General features: G+C 50.0%; 1 protein-coding gene across 1 annotated transcript in view; it reads right to left on the reverse strand.

The window, feature by feature from the left end:
* Positions 1 to 14,454, reverse strand: part of LOC137522001 (zinc finger protein 107-like) — a 28,481-nt gene extending 14,027 nt beyond the window's left edge. Inside the window, exons 1-3 of the mRNA XM_068242004.1 lie at positions 14,441 to 14,454; positions 13,101 to 13,171; positions 4,657 to 4,774 (exon numbers count right to left, since the gene is read on the reverse strand). Coding sequence (XP_068098105.1) covers positions 4,657 to 4,740 — 84 coding nt within the window. The 5' untranslated portion in view covers positions 4,741 to 4,774; positions 13,101 to 13,171; positions 14,441 to 14,454. The remainder of the gene's footprint in view (positions 1 to 4,656; positions 4,775 to 13,100; positions 13,172 to 14,440) is intronic.
* Between the last annotated feature and the right edge of the window lie 11,818 nt (positions 14,455 to 26,272).

Consider the following 26,272-nt stretch of genomic DNA (forward strand, 5'->3'; position numbering starts at 1 on the left):
ATTCTGTAGCCTCCCTGATAGGGGATAAAATGGCCTCGATTCATCAACACTTAGCAAATTTGTTAACAACAGTTTGGTAAAATACCGAATTTGTTAACTTCATTTCAGGATTCATCAAAGTTATCTACAGCTGTTAGCGAGCATTCGGTAACGATTCGGTAACGATTCGCTAAAACGGAATAAAGTGCAATTCATGAAAAAGAAAGTGGGCGTGGTTTAGCGTTACATTTAGGATTAGTTATCTCCTTCACTGCTCTGTCGTTATTCCTGTCAGATCATTGCTGACAGAGAAGATGGAGCCATTTGAAGTGGTTATGAATCAGCTGAGAGTGATTCAAAGGCGCAGAAGGGCCAGAATAAGGTCTAGAACCAGATCACTTTGTAAGAGAATAGATTTATTTGCTATAACAGGACATCTGCATTTCTCTTGAAACATCTTGTAAGAGAACACAGGCAGTGCCAGGGTTAACTAATATGCTAGCTGCACTATAATTTTTTAGAAAAGGCTCCTATCAAATTGTGGGATTGTCCCAACCACTTTCAGAATCCTGGTCCAGGTGTAAAGCCCTATTCAGAATGTTGCTACGTAGTGCTCAAAGGACTGCCTTTTACCCACAATTCCATGGGAATCTTATGGCCTTGTGTTAAAGTACCACTGTAAAATGGAAATATCGACACGTTACCGAATGGTTACCGAATTGTTATCGAATTCACACCGAATGAGGAAAAACCTTGATGAATACAACTAGAAATCGCTAAACTTCGAATTCGGTAATTTAACAAACTGGAAAAAGTTATCTCAAAGAGAATGATGAATCGAGGCCATAGACCTCTCAGCTTGGGCTAAAGCTGGAATAACTCATTTATCTCAAATATGTTCAAACCATAATATTTTGCCTTTTAGCAAGATCAAACAAAAATTTCAGGTAAATGATACACAAATTTTTTCTTACTTAAGAGTAGCTCACTGGACTAAAACCATCCGAAACCCCCTTCCTACATTGCCCCAATCTTTATTCTCCTTTCTAAATAGTAAACTAGCCTTAAAACGGGGTATATCAATCTGGTATCATGAACTTACTAAGCACTTTGACACAAGACTCAATAGGTACTTAAATGTATGGTCATATGACTTACGGAAACAAATATCTACAGACGAGATACGTAATGCGTTAAAATTGGCCTCCAGATACTCGTTGTGTTTATCACACTGGGAATCCCTACAAAAAATCTTTTTAAAAACCTACTTGACACCCCGCAAAGTGGCCACCTTCGACCTCTCAGCCACGAATCTCTGTTGGAGAGGTTGTGGTTCGGTAGGAACCTTACTCCATATTTTTTGGGAATGTCCCAAACTCACTCAAACTTGGATGGAGGTTCAGAACCTCTTAATAAAAATCTTAAAAACTTCCTTTATATTAAAGCCTCAATTAGCCTTACTCAATATAGGTCTTGATCTTATCCCTCTGAAATACAGGCTACTATTTTTTCATATATTAGCTACAACCAGGCATCTGATATGTAGCCAATGGAAAAGCTCTGAAACTCCAACATTAGCCCAAATAACACAAGCTACAAAATACAACCTGCAGTTAGAGAGCATTTTAAGAAACAAATATAACTTGACAGAAACTACGCTGATTATGCTTATTCCACTCTAACCCCAGGAGTCAGACCCCAAAACACCTCTTCTCCAAAACTTTTACTACCTAACAATAAACAAAAACTATTGGTAAGGTATTATCATAAGATCTCTGGTGGGATAGTTCTCTTTTCTTTATCTGTACTGTGCCCTCCTTAGGGCGGTTTTGATAAGTTAGCTGATAGCTACATAGCTATAGAGTAGGTTCCTCAGACGTTTATGTTTACATTATGTGCAGCTTGACAATGCCAAAAGGTAGATATAGTATATATTACTGTCTTGAGGCCCTAAATCCTGGCAGTGTGCCGCTTATACGACATTGGTGATTGCTACCTTTATTTGCTAAAACACTGTTAGGTGAATTTTGTGAACTATGTTATGATGTAAGACTGTTAAATTGCCACTAAATCTGTATGTTGTAAAAAAAATTTAATAAAGAAGTTAAAGTTGAAAAAAAAAAAAAAAAAAAAAAAAAACTCCCAGCCTGGTTCATTACTCAAAACCGCGGGTAAGACTGCTGACCTGACTGCTGTCCAGAAGGCCATCATTGACACCCTCAAGCAAGAGGGTAAGACACAGAAAGAAGTTTCTGAACGAATAGGCTGTTCCCAGAGTGCTGTATCAAGGCACCTCAGTGGGAAGTCTGTGGGAAGGAAAAAGTGTGGCAGAAAACGCTGCACAACGAGAAGAGGTGACCGGACCATGAGGAAGATTGTGGAGAAGGGCCGATTCCAGATCTTGGGGGACCTACGGAAGCAGTGGACTGAGTCTGGAGTAGAAACATCCAGAGCCACCGTGTACAGGAATGTGCAGGAAATGGGCTACAAGTGCAGAAACAGCGGCAGAAGCGCCTGACCTGGGCTACAGAGAAGCAGCACTGGACTGTTGCTTAGTGGTCCAAAGTACTTTTTTCGGATGAAAGCAACTTTTGCATTTCATTTGGAAATCAAGGTGCCAGAGTCTGGAGGAAGACTGGGGAGAGGGAAATGCCAAAATGCCTGAAGTCCAGTGTCAAGTACCCACAGTCAGTGATGGTCGGGGGTGCCATGTCAGCTGCTGGTGTTGGTCCACTGTGTTTTATCAAGGGCAGGGTCAATGCAGCTAGCTATCAGGAGATTTTGGAGCACTTCATGCTTCCATCTGCTGAAAAGCTTTATGGAGATGAAGATTTCATTTTTCAGCACGACCTGGCACCTGCTCACAGTGCCAAAACCACTGGTAAATGGTTTACTGACCATGGTATTACTGTGCTCAATTGGCCTGCCAACTCTCCTGACCTGAACCCCATAGAGAATCTGTGGGAGATTGTGAAGAGAAAGTTGAGAGACGCAAGACCCAACACTCTGGATGAGCTTAAGGCCGCTATCGAAGCATCCTGGGCCTCCATAACACCTGAGCAGTGCCACAGGCTGATTGCCTCCATGCCACGCCGCATTGAAGCAGTCATTTCTGCAAAAGGATTCCCGACCAAGTATTGAGTGCATAACTGAACATCATTATTTGAAGGTTGACTTTTTTTGTTTTAAAAACACTTTTCTTTTATTGGTCGGATGAAATATGCTAATTTTATGAGATAGGAAATTTGGGCTTTCATGAGCTGTATGCCAAAATCATCAATATTAACCACTTTCCCCCCAGCCGTACGGATATCTCTGTCCCTTTTTCCATCCTTTCACCCCCAGGGACAGAGATATCCGCACCTCCCGCCGCTGCCCGCGCTCCCTCGTTGATTTGATTCCCTTCAGAAAGGAATTGGTCATTTTGAAACATTGGGAGGAAATCTAGAGGTGTATGGCAGCTTAAAGGACAACTGTAATGAGAGGGATATGGAGGCTGTCATATTTATTTGCTTATAAGCAATACCAGTTGCCTGGCAGTCCTGCTGATCCTCTGCCTCTAATACTTTTAGCTACAGCCCCTGAACAATCATGCAGCAGATCAGGTGACTGAAGTGAGACTGGATTAGCTACATGATTGCTTCTGGTGTGTGATTCAGACACTACTGCATGCATCGTGTGTGACCCCACCAGACTACATCTCCCAGCATGCATCGTGTGTGACCCCACCAGGCATTACAAACACCGGCAGAAGCTGCGGTCAGGTGAAGTAGATGGTGGATGTCGCAGAGGCCGGGGGTCAGAGGAGCAGCACCCTGTAGGTAAGTAAGAAGAAAATAAAAGACTGCACACACTGTAAAAGGCAGAGCGCGGATTCTAAGCTGCATTCATTGACAGTGTTGAGCGGCTTGAAAACCCAGCCTAAACCTGATGCAGGGCCTGGTCTGTGAACTGCATACACAGTCCCTCCTAATAGGAGCAGAAGAATCCAGCATCTCACCCATCAGTAATGTGCTCGCCTCATTGCAAGTGAAGCATGTTGCTATAGATGAGGAACATGTGGAGGTGGTACCAAGGGTGTAATTACAGGGAAGCGGCTCCTGCAACTGCAGAGGGGCCCAGAGGTGTGTGTGTGTGTGGGGGGGGGGGGGGGGGAGGGGGCAACTACCAACCTTCCCTCCCTCTGATACTCCAGGTGTTCTATAGCTATGCTTGTTATGGGTGTGAGGATCCTGATGGCTAGGGAAGGGCTGAACATTAAGGGGTCCCTATGATTTGTAGTTACACCCTGTGTGGTAATTATTTGCCTTGTTCACACTGCCAGTGTGGCATTTATTTCCTTTAAAACAATGCAGATTGCCTGGCTGTCCTGATGATCCTCTGCTTCTAATACATTTACCCACAGCCCCTGAACAAGCATGCAGCAGATCAGGTGCCTGAAGTGTGACTGAATTAGCTGCATGCTTGTTTCAGTTGTGTGATTCAGACACTACTGCAGCCAGAGAGATCAGCAGGACAGCCAGGCAACTGGTATGGTCTAACATGGAAAAAATATGGCAGCCTCCATATCTCTCTCACCTCGGGTGTCCTTTAATAATCTAATCCTGGATAAAGACATTGTATAAAGTGATTCAGAATTTGCATGCGTAGGTTAGAGAGAGTCCCACCAGTACCCACCAGTTTCACCACAGCGGAGTCCTCTCCAGCTGAGCTGCCTTCATTGAGCTCCACCTCAGCGCCAACCTCTTGGACTTGGTCCATGGTAAGAAATTCTCTGGACCCGGAACCCTGCAACCTGACAACAAAAACACACACTAAAGAATACATACTAACAACTGTACAGTGAAACACTTTACTCACAAAGAATAAGAGAAATAATCTATGCATACTGTGACGGACGGTTGCATGGCCGCAGCCGCGTCCTTGAACCGCCCGTGAACAACATGCGATCGCAATAGATTCTCTACATTGATTGCGATTAAGATCGATAGAATCTAGATTGGTTGTGTAGGAGCATCTGCAGTCAATCTGGGCTCTCTCTTTTCTCAGCAGAGAGGGAGATGTCCCTAGTCACCAAATGGTGACTCTATTCAGAGAAAGGCTTCCCTCACAGCAGGAGGCCTATTCAAAACCTGCTTTCCCCCAAGACTCCATGGCACCGATGGAGGGCAGATCTCAATGCATGTGTTGTATGATTTCTTGTCGGTATACGAAGACCGTACATCGCACAGCTATGAAATTCATATAGTCTTATTCATTAAAGTCTGCCCAACGTGCGGATATAAAATTCATGGCAATATCTCGTCCAGTTATTGAGGTATGAATCTTCTCAGGAATCTGAGAAGCTACCCTAGTCACGTCTGATATATTAATCTGTATTTTCCGACAAGTATAAATCTGCTATCCACCTAAATATGACATGTATCGTTTATGAGTTACGGCATTTTATAAGTTTAACCCTAAAATCTCTCAGAGGGAATGAACTGTCATTGGTGGGTAATTCAGAGGGGGGCCGGCACGGCCACACCCACGAGCCAGCTTCATCAAAAGCACATGGCCAGCAGGCGGACCTCATTCCTCCATTTTCCACCTTCATGAGAGCTGCTGCCACTTTGAGGAAAAGTGGCGGCCATCTTGTCTGAACTTTGCTCCTGGACTGAAACAAAGCACATTTTCCATGTGCTCAGATTTTCCCAGAAAGGACACCTTTCCATGAACTTTAAGTATCCGTTTTTTCCTCATTTTTATTTTCTATACTGTGTTATCCTTTGTCTCTATAATTGTTGATTTTAACGATTTTCTGAATATATTAATTATTCATATTGCATATTTAATAAACGACGTTCAAAACGTCCTTTGCTAATTCAGCTACCCTATTATTCAGCTATACACAGAAACTGAACCCAGACCTCTGAAGAGACGCTACTATTGTCGCTAGCTAGACAGAATAGAGTGTTTAACCGTTTTATTTGCAGGTCTAGAAATAGCCAGTCAGTGGGTGCTTCTGGCCCAGGAAAGCAGAGGTGGTGGCAGTTATACCCTGAAATAGTGTGTAATTTGTAAGTACCGTAACCTCACAGGTTCCCTTCTGGTCGGTCTGCTGCCCAAATTCCGACGGTTTCTGCGCATCGAATGCGACCACAGCTTGCATGGTCTGTGTGCTGAAACCGATTGGAAGGCAATTTGCGGTCTGGCCACGAGGGGTCCTGTGACACATAGGCCTTCTTCTTCCACACCAGTAAGAGCCCAAGTCTCCTTAGGGCCCTTTTCCACTAGCAATTACAAACGCCGGCGATTGCGATTTTTCATTAATTTGGTTATGCGACTGCGATTTTTCATTTGCATTATCACTCTAAAAATTGCTCCAGAGAGCGATTGTGATTGGCGATTTACAAATCGAATCACTATAGTGGAAAATACTTCTCATGATTTCTATGATACAGTAGCAACCCTTGCAAATATAAAAAGCACTAGCAATTTGCCATTTTGTGATTGAGCTGTGCACTGGAAAAATGCCCTTAGTGCCTCCCCTGCCCCCTGTAGGGCTCTGCTTGTAAATAAACATGGCTGCCTCTGTGGTAGGTGAGCCGGCGGCAGTCAGTCCCTGTGATGTCACTGCCGCCACATCTGTCTCAGAGCTTGCATGCCGCCACATCTGTCTCAGAGCTTGCATGCCGCCACATCTGTCTCAGAGCTTGCATGCCGCCACATCTGTCTCAGAGCTTGCATGCCGCCACATCTGTCTCAGAGCTTGCATGCCGCCACATCTGTCTCAGAGCTTGCCTGCCGCCACATCCGTCTCTGAGCTTGCATGCCGCCACATCCGTCTCAGAGCTTGCATGCCACCACATCTGTCTCAGAGCTTGCATGCCGCCACATCTGTCTCAGAGCTTGCATGCCGCCACATCCGTCTCAGAGCTTGCATGCCGCCACATCCGTCTCAGAGCTTGCATGCCGCCACATCCGTCTCAGAGCTTGCATGCCGCCACATCCGTCTCAGAGCTTGCATCCCGCCACATCCGTCTCAGAGCTTGCATGCCGCCACATCTGTCTCAGAGCTTGCATGCCGCCACATCTGTCTCAGAGCTTGTATGCCGCCACATCTGTCTCTGAGCTTGCATGCCGCCACATCTGTCTCTGAGCTTGCATGCCGCCACATCTGTCTCAGAGCTTGCATGCCGCCACATCTGTCTCAGAGCTTGTATGCCGCCACATCTGTCTCTGAGCTTGTATGCCGCCACATCTGTCTCTGAGCTTGTATGCCGCCACATCTGTCTCAGAGCTTGCATGCCGCCACATCTGTCTCAGAGCTTGCATGCCGCCACACCCGTCTCAGAGCTTGCATGCCGCCACACCCGTCTCAGAGCTTGCATGCCGCCACATCTATCTCAGCGCTTGCATGCCGCCACATCTGTCTCAGCGCTTGCATGCCGCCACATCTGTCTCAGCGCTTGCATGCTGCCACATCTGTCTCAGCGCTTGCATGCCGCCACATCTGTCTCAGCGCTTGCATGCCGCCACATCTGTCTCAGCGCTTGCATGCCGCCACATCTGTCTCAGAGCTTGCATGCCGCCACATCTGTCTCAGCGCTTGCATGCCGCCACATCCGTCTCAGCGCTTGCATGCCGCCACATCCGTCCCAGCGCTTGCATGCCGCCACATCTGTCTCAGAGCTTGCATGCCGCCACATCTGTCTCAGAGCTTGCATGCCGCCACATCCGTCTCAGCGCTTGCATGCCGCCACATCCGTCTCAGAGCTTGCATGCCGCCACATCCGTCTCAGAGCTTGCATGCCGCCACATCCGTCTCAGAGCTTGCATGCCGCCACATCTGTCTCAGAGCTTGCATGCCGCTACATCTGTCTCAGAGCTTGCACGCCGCCACATCCGTCTCTGAGCTTGCATGCCGCCACATCTGTCTCTGAGCTTGCATGCCGCCACATCTGTCTCAGAGCTTGCATGCCGCCACATCTGTCTCTGAGCTTGTATGCCGCCACATCTGTCTCTGAGCTTGTATGCCGCCACATCTGTCTCTGAGCTTGCATGCCGCCACATCCGTCTCAGAGCTTGCATGCCGCCACACCCGTCTCAGAGCTTGCATGCCGCCACATCTATCTCAGAGCTTGCATGCCGCCACATCTGTCTCAGCGCTTGCATGCCGCCACATCTGTCTCAGCGCTTGCATGCCGCCACATCTGTCTCAGCGCTTGCATGCCGCCACATCTGTCTCAGCGCTTGCATGCCGCCACATCTGTCTCAGCGCTTGCATGCCGCCACATCTGTCTCAGCGCTTGCATGCCGCCACATCTGTCTCATAGCTTGCAGGCCGCCACATCCGTCTCAGAGCTTGCAGGCCGCCACATCCGTCTCAGAGCTTGCATGCCGCCACATCTGTCTCAGAGCTTGTATGCCGCCACATCTGTCTCTGAGCTTGCATGCCGCCACATCCGTCTCAGCGCTTGCATGCCGCCACATCTGTCTCTGAGCTTGTATGCCGCCACATCTGTCTCAGCGCTTGTATGCCGCCACATCCGTCTCAGCGCTTGCATGCCGCCACATCCGTCTCAGAGCTTGCATGCCGCCACATCCGTCTCAGAGCTTGTATGCCGCCACATCCGTCTCAGGGCTTGTATGCCGCCACATCTGTCTCAGAGCTTGCATGCCGCCACATCTGTCTCAGAGCTTGCATGCCGCCACATCCGTCTCAGAGCTTGCATGCCGCCACATCCGTCTCAGAGCTTGCATGCCGCCACATCCGTCTCAGAGCTTGCATGCCGCCACATCCGTCTCAGAGCTTGCATGCCGCCACATCCGTCTCAGAGCTTGCATGCCGCCACATCCGTCTCAGAGCTTGCATGCCGCCACATCCGTCTCAGAGCTTGCATGCCGCCACATCCGTCTCAGAGCTTGCATGCCGCCACATCCGTCTCAGAGCTTGCATGCCGCCACATCCGTCTCAGAGCTTGCATGCCGCCACATCCGTCTCAGAGCTTGCATGCCGCCACATCCGTCTCAGAGCTTGCATGCCGCCACATCCGTCTCAGAGCTTGCATGCCGCCACATCCGTCTCAGAGCTTGCATGCCGCCACATCCGTCTCAGAGCTTGCATGCCGCCACATCCGTCTCAGAGCTTGCATGCCGCCACATCCGTCTCAGAGCTTGCATGCCGCCACATCCGTCTCAGAGCTTGCATGCCGCCACATCCGTCTCAGAGCTTGCATGCCGCCACATCCGTCTCTGAGCTTGCATGCCGCCACATCCGTCTCTGAGCTTGCATGCCGCCACATCCGTCTCTGAGCTTGCATGCCGCCACATCCGTCTCTGAGCTTGCATGCCGCCACATCCGTCTCTGAGCTTGCACGCCGCCACATCCGTCTCTGAGCTTGCATGCCGCCACATCTGTCTCTGAGCTTGCATGCCGCCACATCTGTCTCAGAGCTTGCATGCCGCCACATCTGTCTCTGAGCTTGTATGCCGCCACATCTGTCTCTGAGCTTGTATGCCGCCACATCTGTCTCTGAGCTTGCATGCCGCCACATCCGTCTCAGAGCTTGCATGCCGCCACACCCGTCTCAGAGCTTGCATGCCGCCACATCTATCTCAGAGCTTGCATGCCGCCACATCTGTCTCAGCGCTTGCATGCCGCCACATCTGTCTCAGCGCTTGCATGCCGCCACATCTGTCTCAGCGCTTGCATGCCGCCACATCTGTCTCAGCGCTTGCATGCCGCCACATCTGTCTCAGCGCTTGCATGCCGCCACATCTGTCTCAGCGCTTGCATGCCGCCACATCTGTCTCATAGCTTGCAGGCCGCCACATCCGTCTCAGAGCTTGCAGGCCGCCACATCCGTCTCAGAGCTTGCATGCCGCCACATCTGTCTCAGAGCTTGTATGCCGCCACATCTGTCTCTGAGCTTGCATGCCGCCACATCCGTCTCAGCGCTTGCATGCCGCCACATCTGTCTCTGAGCTTGTATGCCGCCACATCTGTCTCAGCGCTTGTATGCCGCCACATCCGTCTCAGCGCTTGCATGCCGCCACATCCGTCTCAGAGCTTGCATGCCGCCACATCCGTCTCAGAGCTTGTATGCCGCCACATCCGTCTCAGGGCTTGTATGCCGCCACATCTGTCTCAGAGCTTGCATGCCGCCACATCTGTCTCAGAGCTTGCATGCCGCCACATCCGTCTCAGAGCTTGCATGCCGCCACATCCGTCTCAGAGCTTGCATGCCGCCACATCCGTCTCAGAGCTTGCATGCCGCCACATCCGTCTCAGAGCTTGCATGCCGCCACATCCGTCTCAGAGCTTGCATGCCGCCACATCCGTCTCAGAGCTTGCATGCCGCCACATCCGTCTCAGAGCTTGCATGCCGCCACATCCGTCTCAGAGCTTGCATGCCGCCACATCCGTCTCAGAGCTTGCATGCCGCCACATCCGTCTCAGAGCTTGCATGCCGCCACATCCGTCTCAGAGCTTGCATGCCGCCACATCCGTCTCAGAGCTTGCATGCCGCCACATCCGTCTCAGAGCTTGCATGCCGCCACATCCGTCTCAGAGCTTGCATGCCGCCACATCCGTCTCAGAGCTTGCATGCCGCCACATCCGTCTCAGAGCTTGCATGCCGCCACATCCGTCTCAGAGCTTGCATGCCGCCACATCCGTCTCAGAGCTTGCATGCCGCCACATCCGTCTCAGAGCTTGCATGCCGCCACATCCGTCTCAGAGCTTGCATGCCGCCACATCCGTCTCTGAGCTTGCATGCCGCCACATCCGTCTCTGAGCTTGCATGCCGCCACATCCGTCTCTGAGCTTGCATGCCGCCACATCCGTCTCTGAGCTTGCATGCCGCCACATCCGTCTCAGAGCTTGCATGCCGCCACACCTGTCTCAGAGCTTGCATGCCGCCACACCTGTCTCTGAGCTTGCATGCCGCCACATCTGTCTCTGAGCTTGCATGCCGCCACATCTGTCTCTGAGCTTGCATGCCGCCACATCTGTCTCAGAGCTTGCATGCCGCCACATCTGTCTCAGAGCTTGTATGATTAGCACTGGTCCTCAGAAACCTGCAGCAGGCCTTGGAGCGGTTACCATCTGACACACGCCATTGTTACAGTAAGGGAGAGGTTCTCACCGTCAGTCCTGCCATTCCAGGCACTCTGCATTTGATAAGCAGCCATAAGAACCATAAAACGGGTTGTGTACTTTTGTGTGGAATTCATTTTTTCCCCTCGGCCTGAGCAGGCACCTGTCAGTCACTGAGAACTTACATCTTCTGGGATGCAGAAAAAGGAGGTTGTGGGAGGCTGTCTGGGGGCCCCTCAGGGGAGTTTGGGGGAGGAATAGAGGGATGCATGGGGGGGATGGGAGGTGGGAGCATCAGTGGAACACAAAGAGAACCAGAGAGGAAGCACCCGCATGTATTTTACCTTATAAATCAGTGGGAACATGACAGTAAACACCTAATCTGCTCTTTGTTTCATTCTTCTCTGCTAAATCTGCCTGTTATCAGCCCTGATAAGAATCCCCGACTGAGCATTCAGTCTGGCTTTGCCCGGAATGATTATAGCTGAGTCTCTCCAAGCCCAAGCCTGCCCCCTTGTGGCTCTGCAAGAAGGACTCAGCTATAATGATTCCTGAGCAAAGCCAGACTGAATGCTCAGTCAGGGATTCTTATCAGGGCTGATAAGAAGCAGGCTGAGCAGTGAAGGATGAAACAGAGAGCAGGGTAGGTGTTTTCTCTAATGTCCCCACTGATATTTATGGTACAATACAAGAGGGTGCTTCATCTCTGGTTCACTTATGGAAAGTTTACAATTTAAGCAAAACAAAATGCTATTTTAAATCTAAGTATATTCTGATTAATGTAGAGAGAATGGAATGTAGCGCTTTCCATAAAATGAGAAGCAGACGCTCCTCTGAAGCTGATCCTCTCTGCCAGCAGCCCAAAGGATCCACTTCACACCCCTAACCCTGTCATACAAAACTTCCAGACGTAGTTCCCTGTGTCCATCTCATTCTCCAGAAACCACCCCGCCCTCTCACTCCCACATCCAGGACTTCTCACGAGTGTTACCTCTCCTATGGAACTCTCTCCACCAACCTATCCGTCATGCTCTGAGCCTGGAAACCTTCACATCTACTCTTCAGACAAGCTTATAATTTGTCATATTCAGATGTTGAGGCTCACTAACTCCCATTTCCTTACAGTCTCCAACCCACTACACTCTCGATTGTCAGCTCGCATGGCAATGAGCTCCGCTTAGGGCTGGGAACCACTAGAACGCATAAATTGTTATGGCAATTGCTGATCGCTTTTGGAAGCAATTTTTGCATGGTTTTTTGGAGTATTTTTTAAGCTGTCTTGGAGGAAGCTAAGTAAGTAGTGGCAGCCCAGTGCCTGCAATGTGTCTCTACTAAGGCTGGCTGTGGTGCAGGTCGGGGTACAGCCAGAACGGTGCAGGCCGGGTACAGCCAGATAGATGAGTCTCCTCTCTGGTCCAGCGTTGACCATGAAAGGCTAATGGAACTGACCATGCTAGACACGCAGTGCTGCAGAGTACCTGCATGTCAGGGGTGCTTTAGATTCAGCTGCTGCACACAGTTGCTATACAAGTTGCTCCTCTCTGCTGCAGGTGTTTGTAACTACTTTTATTTATTTATTTCCATTAGATTTAGGAGAGAGAGAGAGAGAGAGATATGCTGACGTCAGTGCAGAAGAGCCCAACCTGGAAGCCGGCCGGGTCAGGTGAGCCACCGGAGAAGACCGGGAGCCTGCGGAGCGGCGTCGAGGGCACGTCCTGCCTGCCACGGGCTGGTGGAAGACCCAGGTAAGTGGATTAGTATTTTTATTTTTTTAACCAACTGTGGATCTTCCCTTTAAAAAGAGGACTGATCACATGGTCTTTGCTCATGCTTGGGGGGCAGAGCATGGATTAGGGGGAGTTCCTCACACGTTTGCTTCAGGCAGCCACAAGTCTACAACCGGACACTGAAAATAGTAATAACTAATCAATCTCTACCAGATACCCCTCCTTTCCCACCTCCCCCCATTAGATGTCAGGTCAAATCTCAGCCGGTATCCCTCTCCCAGCCACAGGTACAAAGTTATAGAGTCACTTACCTCCTGCACTGTCTGCAGCAGTCATGTGACCCGCAGGGGAGCTGGAGGCGGGACCATCCTAAATGTGAGATCTGAAAGAGAGCAGAGCGCAGCTCATGTCAAACACCAGCATAGAAAAGAGATTACTCAACTCTAATGCAAGGATTTCCTGGCCGGGGTCTGGCTGATGCTGCCTTCAAATGGTCCATTTCCAAATTAAAGGACAACCGAGGTGACATGATGAGATACACATGGGTATGTACAGTGCCTAGCACACAAATAACTATGCTGTGTTCCTTTTTTCCTTTCTCTGCCTGAAAGAGTTAAATATCAGGTATGTAAGTGGCTGACTCAGTCCTGACTCAGACAGGAAGTGACTACAGTGTGACCCTCACTGATAAGAAATTCCAACTATAAAACACTTTCCTAGCAGAAAATGGCTTCTGAGAGCAAGAAAGGGGTAAAAAGGGGCAGAGAAAGAAAAAAAGGAACACAGCATAGTTATTTGTGTGCTAGTCACTGTACATACCCATGTCTATCTCATCATGTCACATGTCACCTCAGGTGTCCTTTAAGCATAAGAATGAAATTAGTAGCATCTCAATAATCATCACTTCCTGCTAGCTCTGTATTATACATCGACAGTCTATGAAGGTGGGTGCACAGCATGCAATCTTCACTTCAGATCCTATTCAAGCAAGTGATGATCAGATCGATATTCAGATCTAACATCTATCATAAATAGAAGAAAACAAGCACACGCAGGTACATGATTGTTCAAATTCGGATTGAAAATGAATCGGAAGGATATACACACAGAAGGACAGCCAATATTTCCCAGCACATCTGATTTACTTCCAATCGAGAGAGACTGATTGTGAGCTGGGAATGGTCGCTGGCAATCAATAGGCTGTATTATTTTTTAACCTGATCCATTTTCTTGTGGGTGAATAGAATGTGAAGTGAACGTTACATGCTGTGTATGAATGACGGCATCGGGATCAGAACTAACAGAGGCTGAACCAGATCCAGCCCTCAACTAGAGATCAGCTGGAATAAAGTGAATTACTGGGCCTCACCTGGAAGGCTAGTGAGAGTTATAAAGCTGTATGGCATACTGGACAGAAAACCCACTGTAGCTCCACCCCCCACCTCCAGGGCAGCAGCAGCAGCAGCCAATCAGGACACACAGCAGCCCAAAAGATCTTCTCACCAGGAACAGGCTGATCAGGTGCCCTCACTCCCCACTGACTCTGATGACTCAGCATGTGACTCCAGCAGCCTCTGCTCCCTCCTGCCCACATACACCCCATAATAATCACACCACAGCAGCTGCACCCCCCCCCCCCCCCAATACTCACCTCAGCTGCAAGCCTCCCCCAACCTCAGCAGCACTACAGAGTCCAGCCAGCTCTCCCAGCAGCCTCAGCCACCTCCTGCCCACATACACCCCATAATAATCACACCACAGCAGCTGCACCCCTCCAATACTCACCTCAGCTGCAAGCCTCCCCCAACCTCAGCAGCACTACAGAGCCCAGCCAGCTCTCCCAGCAGCAGCATGTGACTCCAGCAGCCTCTGCTCCCTCCTGCCCACATACACCCCATAATAATCACACCACAGCAGCTGCACCCCTCCCCCCAATACTCACCTCAGCTGCACGCCTCCCCCAACCTCAGCAGCACTACAGAGCCCAGCCAGCCCTCCCAGCAGCAGCATGTGACTCCAGCAGCCTCTGCCCCCTCCTGCCCACATACACCCCATAATAATCACACCAGAGCAGCTGCAGCCCACCCAATACTCACCTCAGCTGCAAGCCTCCCCCAACCTCAGCAGCACTACAGAGTCCAGCCAGCCCTCCCAGCAGCCTCTGCCCCCTCCTGCCCACATATACCCCATAATAATCACACCACAGCAGCTGCACCCCCCCCAATACTCACCTCAGCTGCACACCTTCCCCCAACCTCAGCAGCACTACAGAGCCCAGCCAGCCCTCCCAGCAGCCTCAGCCACCTCCTGCCCACATACACCCCATAATAATCACACTAGAGCAGCTGCATCCCCCCCCCCCAATACTCACCTCAGCTGCACGCCTCCCCCAACCTCAGCAGCACTACAGAGCCCAGCCAGCCCTCCCAGCAGCAGCATGTGACTCCAGCAGCCTCTACCCCCTCCTGCCCACATACACCCCATAATAATCACACTAGAGCAGCTGCACCCCCCCAATACTCACCTCAGCTGCAAGCCTCCCCCAACCTCAGCAGCACTACAGAGCCCAGCCAGCCCTCCCAGCAGCCTCAGCCACCTCCTGCCCACATACACCCCATAATAATCACACTAGAGCAGCTGCACCCCTCCAATACTCACCTCAGCTGCAAGCCTCCCCCAACCTCAGCAGCACTACAGAGTGCCCAGCCAGCTCTCCCAGCAGCAGCATGTGACTGCAGCAGCTTCTGCCCCCTCCTGCCCACATACACCCCATAATAATCACACCAGAGCAGCTGCACCCCCCCCCCCCCCAATACTCACCTCAGCTGCAAGCCTCCCCCAACCTCAGCAGCACTACAGAGTGCCCAGCCAGCCCTCCCAGCAGCCTCAGCCACCTCCTGCCCACATACACCCCATAATAATCACACCACAGCAGCTGCACCCCCCCAATACTCACCTCAGCTGCAAGCCTCCCCCAACCTCAGCAGCACTACAGAGCCCAGCCAGCTCTCCCAGCAGCAGCATGTGACTCCAGCAGCCTCTACCCCCTCCTGCCCACATACACCCCATAATAATCACACTAGAGCAGCTGCACCCCCCCAATACTCACCTCAGCTGCAAGCCTCCCCCAACCTCAGCAGCACTACAGAGTGCCCAGCCAGCTCTCCCAGCAGCAGCATGTGACTCCAGCAGCCTCTGCTCCCTCCTGCCCACATACACCCCATAATAATCACACTAGAGCAGCTGCACCCCCCCAATACTCACCTCAGCTGCAAGCCTCCCCCAACCTCAGCAGCACTACAGAGTCCAGCCAGCTCTCCCAGCAGCAGCATGTGACTCCAGCAGCCTCTGCCCTATCCTGCCCACATATACCCCATAATAATCACACCACAGCAGCTGCACCCCTCCAATACTCACCTCAGCTGCAAGCCTCCCCCAACCTCAGCAGCACTACAGAGTCCAGCCAGCTCTCCCAGCAGCAGCATGTGACTCCAGCAGCCTCTGCTCCCTCCTGCCCACATACACCCCATAATAATCACACTAGAGCAGCTGCACCCCCCCAATACTCACCTCAGCTGCAAGCCTCCCCCAACCTCAGCAGCACTACAGAGTGCCCAGCCAGCTCTCCCAGCAGCAGCATGTGACTCCAGCAGCCTCTGCTCCCTCCTGCCCACATACACCCCATAATAATCACACTAGAGCAGCTGCACCCCCCCAATACTCACCTCAGCTGCAAGCCTCCCCCAACCTCAGCAGCACTACAGAGTCCAGCCAGCTCTCCCAGCAGCAGCATGTGACTCCAGCAGCCTCTGCCCCCTCCTGCCCACATATACCCCATAATAATCACACCACAGCAGCTGCACCCCTCCAATACTCACCTCAGCTGCAAGCCTCCCCCAACCTCAGCAGCACTACAGAGTCCAGCCAGCTCTCCCAGCAGCAGCATGTGACTCCAGCAGCCTCTGCTCCCTCCTGCCCACATACACCCCATAATAATCACACTAGAGCAGCTGCACCCCCCCAATACTCACCTCAGCTGCAAGCCTCCCCCAACCTCAGCAGCACTACAGAGTCCAGCCAGCTCTCCCAGCAGCAGCATGTGACTCCAGCAGCCTCTGCTCCCTCCTGCCCACATACACCCCATAATAATCACACTAGAGCAGCTGCACCCCCCCAATACTCACCTCAGCTGCAAGCCTCCCCCAACCTCAGCAGCACTACAGAGTCCAGCCAGCTCTCCCAGCAGCAGCATGTGACTCCAGCAGCCTCTGCTCCCTCCTGCCCACATACACCCCATAATAATCACACTAGAGCAGCTGCACCCCCCCAATACTCACCTCAGCTGCAAGCCTCCCCACACCTCAGCAGCACTACAGAGTCCAGCCAGCTCTCCCAGCAGCAGCATGTGACTCCAGCAGCCTCTGCCCCCTCCTGCCCACATACACCCCATAATAATCACACTAGAGCAGCTGCACCCCCCCAATACTCACCTCAGCTGCAAGCCTCCCCCAACCTCAGCAGCACTACAGAGTCCAGCCAGCTCTCCCAGCAGCAGCATGTGACTCCAGCAGCCTCTGCTCCCTCCTGCCCACATACACCCCATAATAATCACACTAGAGCAGCTGCACCCCCCCAATACTCACCTCAGCTGCAAGCCTCCCCCAACCTCAGCAGCACTACAGAGTCCAGCCAGCTCTCCCAGCAGCAGCATGTGACTCCAGCAGCCTCTGCTCCCTCCTGCCCACATACACCCCATAATAATCACACTAGAGCAGCTGCATCCCCCCCCCCCCCCCCAATACTCACCTCAGCTGCACGCCTCCCCCAACCTCAGCAGCACTACAGAGCCCAGCCAGCTCTCCCAGCAGCCTCAGCCACCTCCTGCCCACATACACCCCATAATAATCACACCAGAGCAGCTGCACCCCCCCCCCCCCCCAATACTCACCTCAGCTGCAAGCCTCCCCCAACCTCAGCAGCACTACAGAGCCCAGGCAGCTTTCCCAGCAGCAGCATGTGACACCAGCAGCCTCTGCCACCTCCTGCCCACATACACCCCATAATAATCACACTAGAGCAGCTGCACCCCCCCAATACTCACCTCAGCTGCAAGCCTCCCCCAACCTCAGCAGCACTACAGCAAGCTCATGGGGAACCAGAACTCCAAGCAGCAGCAGCATGTGACTCTAACAGCCTGAGCTCTGCAACAGGAAGTGAGGGATCCCACATCCTGCCTGCACAGCATGCTGGGAGAACTACATTACCCAGCATGCCACAGGCTCTGCACAACACAGCCTTCTAGGAGAACTACATTACCCAGCATGCAACATGTTCTGCCACAACACATCCTGCACAGCCTGCTGGGGGAACTACATTACCCAGCATGCCACAGGCTCTGCAACAGGGAGTGATGGATCCCACATGCTGCACAGCCTGCAAAGAGAACTACATTACCCAGCATGCCACAGCACAACCTGCAAAGAGAACTACATTACCCAGCATGCCACAGGCTCTGCCACAGCACATCCTGTAGGGAGAACTACATTACCCAGCATGCCACAGCACATCCTGCAAAGAGAACTACATTACCCAGCATGCCACAGCACAACCTGCAAAGAGAAATACATTACCCAGCATGCCACAGCACATCCTGCAAAGAGAACTACATTACCCAGCATGCCACAGCACAACCTGCAAAGAGAACTACATTACCCAGCATGCCACAGCACATCCTGCAAAGAGAACTACATTACCCAGCATGCCACAGCACAGCCTGCAAAGAGAACTACATTACCCAGCATGCCACAGCACAGCCTGCAGGGAGAACTACATTACCCAGCATGCCACAGCACATCCTGCAGGGAGAACTACATTACCCAGCATGCCACAGCACAGCCTGCAGGGAGAACTACATTACCCAGCATGCCACAGCACAGCCTGCAGGGAGAACTACAATACCCAGCATGCCACAGCACATCCTGCAGGGAGAACTACATTACCCAGCATGCCACAGCACAGCCTGCAGGGAGAACTACATTACCCAGCATGCCACAGCACAGCCTGCAAAGAGAACTACATTACCCAGCATGCCACAGCACAGCCTGCAGGGAGAACTACATTACCCAGCATGCCACAGCACATCCTGCAAAGAGAACTACATTACCCAGCATGCCACAGCACATCCTGCAGGGAGAACTACATTACCCAGCATGCCACAGCACAGCCTGCAAAGAGAACTACATTACCCAGCATGCCACAGCACAGCCTGCAAAGAGAACTACATTACCCAGCATGCCACAGCACATCCTGCAAAGAGAACTACATTACCCAGCATGCCACAGCACATCCTGCAGGGAGAACTACATTACCCAGCATGCCACAGCACATCCTGCAGGGAGAACTACAATACCCAGCATGCCACAGCACATACTGCAGGGAGAACTACAATACCCAGCATGCCACAGCACATCCTGCAGGGAGAACTACAATACCCAGCATGCCACAGCACAGCCTGCAGGGAGAACTACATTACCCAGCATGCCACAGCACATCCTGCAAAGAGAACTACATTACCCAGCATGCCACAGCACATCCTGCAGGGAGAACTACATTACCCAGCATGCCACAGCACAGCCTGCAAAGAGAACTACATTACCCAGCATGCCACAGCACAGCCTGCAAAGAGAACTACATTACCCAGCATGCCACAGCACATCCTGCAAAGAGAACTACATTACCCAGCATGCCACAGCACATCCTGCAGGGAGAACTACATTACCCAGCATGCCACAGCACATCCTGCAGGGAGAACTACAATACCCAGCATGCCACAGCACATACTGCAGGGAGAACTACAATACCCAGCATGCCACAGCACATACTGCAGGGAGAACTACATTACCCAGCATGCAACAGGCTTTGCCACAGGAAGTGAGGGATCCCACAGCCTGCAGGGAGAACTATATCACCCAGCATGCAGCAGACATGTGGCTGGCTGTGCAGCTTCCTGCTCTGCTGGGATAATTGACCTCTTCCCTGCTGGGAGGTCAAATAACAAATCCAACTAATCCTACTAATATAATAAATGGGAAAGTTCGGATGTTTGGATGTTTGGATGTTTGTTACTCGATCACGCAAAAACGGCTGAACGGATTTGAATGAAATTTGGCACACACATAGTACATTACCTGGAATAAAGTATAGGATACTTTTTATTCCCATAACCAAAAAGGGGGCGGAGACAAATACAAATTTCACTGGGAAATGTAAACAGCAGCCATTCTTACACTGTTAAAGAGACACTGAAGCGAAATAATAATAATATGATATAATGTGGAGCAGTGCTTTTAGACTATAAAGGGAATCACAGCTATAACGGCGCTCAGTGAGTAACGTCGGCGCTGTCAGAAGACTGAGCTGAAGTTGCTTACAAAAACACAATAATTCGGGCTCCAGCAATCACTGGAAGCTGAATTAGACAAGACAAGACAAATAACATTTATATTGCGCTTTTCTCCTTGCGGACTCAAAGCGCCAGAGCAGAGCAGCAGCCACTAGGGCGCGCTCTATAGGCAGTAGCAGTGTTAGGGAGACTTGCCAAAGGTCTCCTACTGAATTAGTGCTGGCTTACTGAACAGGCAGAGCCGAGATTCGAACCCAGGTCTCCTGTGTCAGAGGCAGAGCCCTTAACCATTACACCATCAGCCAACTATCCATGGCGGCCTGGAGGGGGAATAGTAATTACCGCGGCCGGGACTGGTGCAGCAGAATCAGCCATATACCGGCTGCGCCGATTTCAAATGTATGCAATATAATGATTTGTATGTGTAGTACAGCTAAGAAATAAAACATTAGGAGCAGAGACATGAGACTAATATCGTTTCCAGTACAGGAAGCGTTTAAGAAACTCCAGTTGTTATCTATGCAAAAGAGTCATTGAGCTCCATGACTTTCAAAGTCGCAGAGAGCTCTGTCTTCTGAAGCTTGTTATCTCAACTGTCAGTCAAGGATTTTCTTGTTCTCTCCAGAGGACAAGTCAAAAGTTCACTAACCTGCTCTGTAAAATCATTTAGAATGCTGAGTAGTGTGTAAACTGCAAATATTAGAGAATGATGCAATGTTATAAAAAACACTTTATAACGGAAAATAAAAATATGAGAATATTTTCTTTGCTTCTAATGTTCCAGTAATTATCCATACTACAAAACCAATTCATTATATCATCATTTTTTGTTTTTGTTTCAGTGTCTTTTTAATGGCAGGGTTCTCAAACTTTGCACAGTTGATCACTGGGTGACTGGGATTAATATTCAGAGAAGTGGGTGGAAAAAACCCAAAAAAAAAACAATCAAAATTCACCTATTGATTTTCATGGAGAATATGTAATTGCTGCCATTCTTGCACTGTTAATGGCACAAGCCTCAAACCTGGTACAGTTGATCATTGCGTGACTGGGGTTCAAATTCAGAAAAGGAGACAGAGCCACAAACAGCCAATCAGATGTGTTTCATTTCAATGCAAATTATTGATGCCAAAAACCGCAAAGCTCACAAACTTGGTCATTGAGTAATTGTGTGTCAGGCAGGGAACCCACTTGACTGTTTTCGTGAACGTTTTCTGCACAGAAAAACTGAGAACTCATGTTAATCAGTGGGCTAGTACACACTCAATATGTTGTTCGCACGCAGAAAAAAAACTGACATTCTGCATCCTGATTCTGCACATTTTGTCAGTTTTCTCTATAAATTACATCAGCTGCTGTGAAACTGCATAAAAACACATTTGGTGTGCAGAAAAACGTGCGCAGAAAACTGAAAGACAAGTGTGTTCCCTGCCAAAGGGCTAGAAAAAGTGGGCGGAGCCAACACCAGCCAAATGCATACCTGGGCAACGCCGGACCATCACCTAATAAATACATCAATGTGAACTTAAAGCATGGTTGGATACTCTGCAGTTGCCCTCCCTTTCACCAGATCAGTTGCATACTCTTAATGCTCCGATCACCCCCATAGAAGTATTAGCATCAATTAAGCTGCTTAAATCCTCTACTGCCCCGGGCCCTGACGGGTTTTCACCCTTATATTATAAAAAATTTGCTGACACACTATTGCACCCTCTGACCTCTATGTTTAATGCTGTTCTCCAAGGTGAAAAACTCCCCTCAGATATGCTATTGGCCAATATGACCCTGATTCCTAAACCAGATACTGATCACTCTACCCCGGCAGGATTCAGACCCATATCTATCCTTAACAATGACATCAAACTTTTTGCTAAAATCCTGGCTACTAGATTAGGCTCTATGGTGCAGGATCTTGTCGCTCCCACCCAAACTGGATTCATCCCAGGTAGGCAAGGCTCTGATAATGTTAGGTTAGCTGTTAACATATTACAGGATGCTGAACTCAAAAACTCTAGATTTATGATGTTGGGTTTAGACATTAGCAAGGCATTCGATTCAGTGGGTTGGCAGTATCTGACCGCTGCTTTGGAAGGCTTTGGCCTAACTGGCCCTATAATTACAGCAGTTTCAGCATTGTATGACTCCCCATCTACAGTGATCCGCATCCCTGGTGCATCATCCGCTCCTGTTCAGCTCAAACGTGGGACCCGTCAGGGTTGCCCTCTCTCCCCATTGCTATTCGCTCTTGCTTTAGAGCCTCTGGCGGTGGCGATTAGGCGACATCCTGACATCCATGGTTATGGAATCGACAACATCAAATTAACTCTGTATGCGGACGATGCTCTCCTGTTCTTGACTAGACTTATAACAACCATGCCCAACTTATTCCAACTATTAGATAAATTCGCAAAATTTTCTGGCCTTAAGGTAAATCCCTCTAAATCCACAGCCCTCCCGATTAATCTCTATCCACATACAATTAAATGGTTAGACTCTACTTACGGGTTCAAATGGAGTAAAACTAAATTTAAATACTTGGGAGTCTTTCTTACACCCAACTATGGGGATCTATACGGAACTAACTTCTCACATACGGTCAATAATATTACTCAACTTCTGAAAACATGGTCCTCATTTCAGGTTTCATGGCTAGGCAGATGTGTAGCATGTAAAATGATTATTCTCCCCAAATTGTTATATTTGTTTCGCATGCTCCCAATAACTATTACTAAAAAATCATTATCTAGCATACAGTCACAAATTAACAAGTTTATTTGGGACGGCAAACCAGCCAGAATTCGAGCACAAGTCCTGTACAGACCCCCTTTACAGGGTGGTATCGGTTTACCCAGCCTATGGCATTATTACTTAGCCTCTAAGCTCAGTCAAATCTTAGATTGGGGAATAAAATCTAACCCTCCCACCTGGTACCAATTTGAATCTACCACAATTTTCCCATTTTACCTATCTACTTTGGTCACGGTTGTAACTAAAAGAGATACATCAACTCTTGCTGGCAGGAACAGGATTGTTTCGTCACTGACTAAGCTATGGATCTCGATTGCCTCATCATATAAGCTTATGACCTTTCCCTCCTCCAGGATCTCCATCTTTGGAAATCCTCGCTTTATTCCGGCTTTTAGGAACCCACAGTTGTTTTCCTGGTGGAGAGATAAAGGCCGTTCAACTGCCAATACATTTTGGATCAGAGATGTTCCAGTTACCTTTAATATGCTCAGATTTAGTCAAAATGCCCCCCCAGAGGAGGTTTTTCGCTTTTGTCAGATAAAACATTACTTCTCCTCCATCTTTTCTTCACCCCCAGAGTTTGAACCCTCACTGTTTGAGTCACTCTATTTTGGATCTTCACGACAAAAAGGATTAATCTCATCTTTATATGCCCAGCTGATAGGTTGTGACAGTGAGAATAAACTGATATATATGAGAGCTTGGGAGCGCGACTTAGGTACTCAATTTGAGCCAACAGATTGGTCTTATATCCGGACCGCTGTCTCTGGTGTAGTCAAATCTAATATGGTCAAAGACACGGCACTCAAGATCTTATTCCGCTGGTATTACACCCCGGCAAAAATTCATAAAATATATCCCTCGGTCCCATCGACTTGTTTTAGAGGATGTGGATTGGAAGGAACGATACTGCATGTCTTTTGGGACTGCCCCAGAGCACAGCGGTTCTGGAACGCATGGAAAACCATGATCCGAGAAGTGTTTGGCTTTCCGGTCTCGTTATCCGCCTCCCAGGCCCTGTTATATACTTTTAATGATGATGTGCCAGGCAGATTTAGACCTTTATATAGATACATGCTACTAGCCGCTCAGTGGTCAATAGCCTTCAAATGGAAAACCACAGAACTAGAGTTATCACTGGTTACCCAACGCCTGGACCTAATGATGATAATGGATCGGGTTTATTTTTATAGTATTGAAAATATGGCAAGATTTGATCTCATTTGGGAATCCTGGAAAACATATAGGAGTGCTTAATTTCCCTCGGACATATGTGTTTATTCATTATAGTATGATGTTCAGGTTTGGATTTATTCAGGACTCCTGTAACCAAATACCTTATGCAGGAATGTATCTTGATAGTTCATTCTTTCTTTTTATCCTGTTTCTTATTTTTATGTATGTGGTTTTTTCTCTTTTTTTTTAAGTTTTATGTATGTGTTAGAGGGAGCAATATAATCTTACACCAAAACAGGTAGGATGGACTGACCCCTGGGATCTCAGAAGGAGGTTCCGAGTACCCCATTTCCCAGGCCGGACGGCCCAACTATCTACACTATGTCCTCTAGATGCTCCCCCATATTTTCTTGATGTTTAGTTGGTATGCTTATACCTTATGTTTTATCTGTTCTGCTTTCAAAAGCTTTGTATATTTGTTGATATGCTCAATAAAGCTTTTTAATACGAAAAAAATAAATACATCAATGTTTATGAGAGCCTATGAGTGCTGGTGATTACCACCCCCCATTGCAGGGCAGAGCACTGCAGCCACATGGCGGGAGACCCTGAGTGTAGGATAAATTGACAGCATGTGTAATGCATGCGCTACAACATGGCCATGATGCACGAACACACTGTGACTGTAACAGCCATTTATCGGCTCAGTTGTCTGCCGAGTAATGCAGCCCGATGGGAGCATTTGTAACCACAAGTCAGTAACAATTTCGTAGTCTTTGGGCTGCCTGCAGAGGTAGTCGCTTCCCTCTGCCCTTTTGAACACGGAGGCATCTGTACTGCACATGTGCGAGCCTGGACGTGCGTGTCTGCAGAGGTAGGCCCTTCTGAACACGGAGGCATCTGTACTGCAGATGTGCGAGCCTGGACGTGCGTGTCTGCAGAGTTAGGCCCTTCTGAACACGGATGCATGCGTACTGCACATGTGCGAGCCTGGACGTGCGTGTCTGCAGAGGTAGGCCCTTCTGAACACGGAGGCATCTGTACTGCAGATGTGCGAGCCTGGATGTGCGTGTCTGCAGAGTTAGGCCCTTCTGAACACGGATGCATGCGTACTGCACATGTGCGAGCCTGGACGTGCGTGTCTGCAGAGGTAGGCCCTTCTGAACACGGATGCATGCGTACTGCACATGTGCGAGCCTGGACGTGCGTGTCTGCAGAGGTAGGCCCTTCTGAACACGGAGGCATCTGTACTGCACATGTGCGAGCCTGGACGTGCGTGTCTGCAGAGGTAGGCCCTTCTGAACACGGATGCATGCGTACTGCACATGTGCGAGCCTGGACGTGCGTGTCTGCAGAGTTAGGCCCTTCTGAACACGGATGCATGCGTACTGCACATGTGCGAGCCTGGACGTGCGTGTCTGCAGAGGTAGGCCCTTCTGAACACGGATGCATGCGTACTGCACATGTGCGAGCCTGGACGTGCGTGTCTGCAGAGGTAGGCCCTTCTGAACACGGATGCATGCGTACTGCACATGTGCGAGCCTGGACGTGCGTGTCTGCAGAGGTAGGCCCTTCTGAACACGGAGGCATCTGTACTGCACATGTGCGAGCCTGGACGTGCGTGTCTGCAGAGGTAGGCCCTTCTGAACACGGATGCATCTGTACTGCACATGTGCGAGCCTGGACGTGCGTGTCTGCAGAGGTAGGCCCTTCTGAACACGGATGCATCTGTACTGCGCATGTGCGAGCCTGGACGTGCGTGTCTGCAGAGGTAGGCCCTTCTGAGCACGGAGGCATCTGTACTGCACATGTGCGAGCCTGGACGTGCGCGTCTGCAGTGGTAGGCCCTTCTGAACAAGGAGGCATCTGTACTGCGCATGTGCCTGGACGTGCGTGTCTGCAGAGGTAGGCCCTTTTGAACACAGATGCATCCGTACTGCGCATGTGCCTGGACGTGCGTGTCTGCAGAGGTAGGCCCTTTTGAACACAGATGCATCCGTACTGCGCATGTGCCTGGACGTGCGTGTCTGCAGAGGTAGGCCCTTCTGAACACGGATGCATCTGTACTGCGCATGTGCGAGCCTGGACGTGCGTGTCTGCAGAGGTAGGCCCTTATGAACACGGAGACATCTGTACTGTGCATGTGCGAGCCTGGAC

Source organism: Hyperolius riggenbachi, chromosome 6, assembly GCF_040937935.1.
Source record: "Hyperolius riggenbachi isolate aHypRig1 chromosome 6, aHypRig1.pri, whole genome shotgun sequence".
Classification (NCBI taxonomy): domain Eukaryota; kingdom Metazoa; phylum Chordata; class Amphibia; order Anura; family Hyperoliidae; genus Hyperolius; species Hyperolius riggenbachi.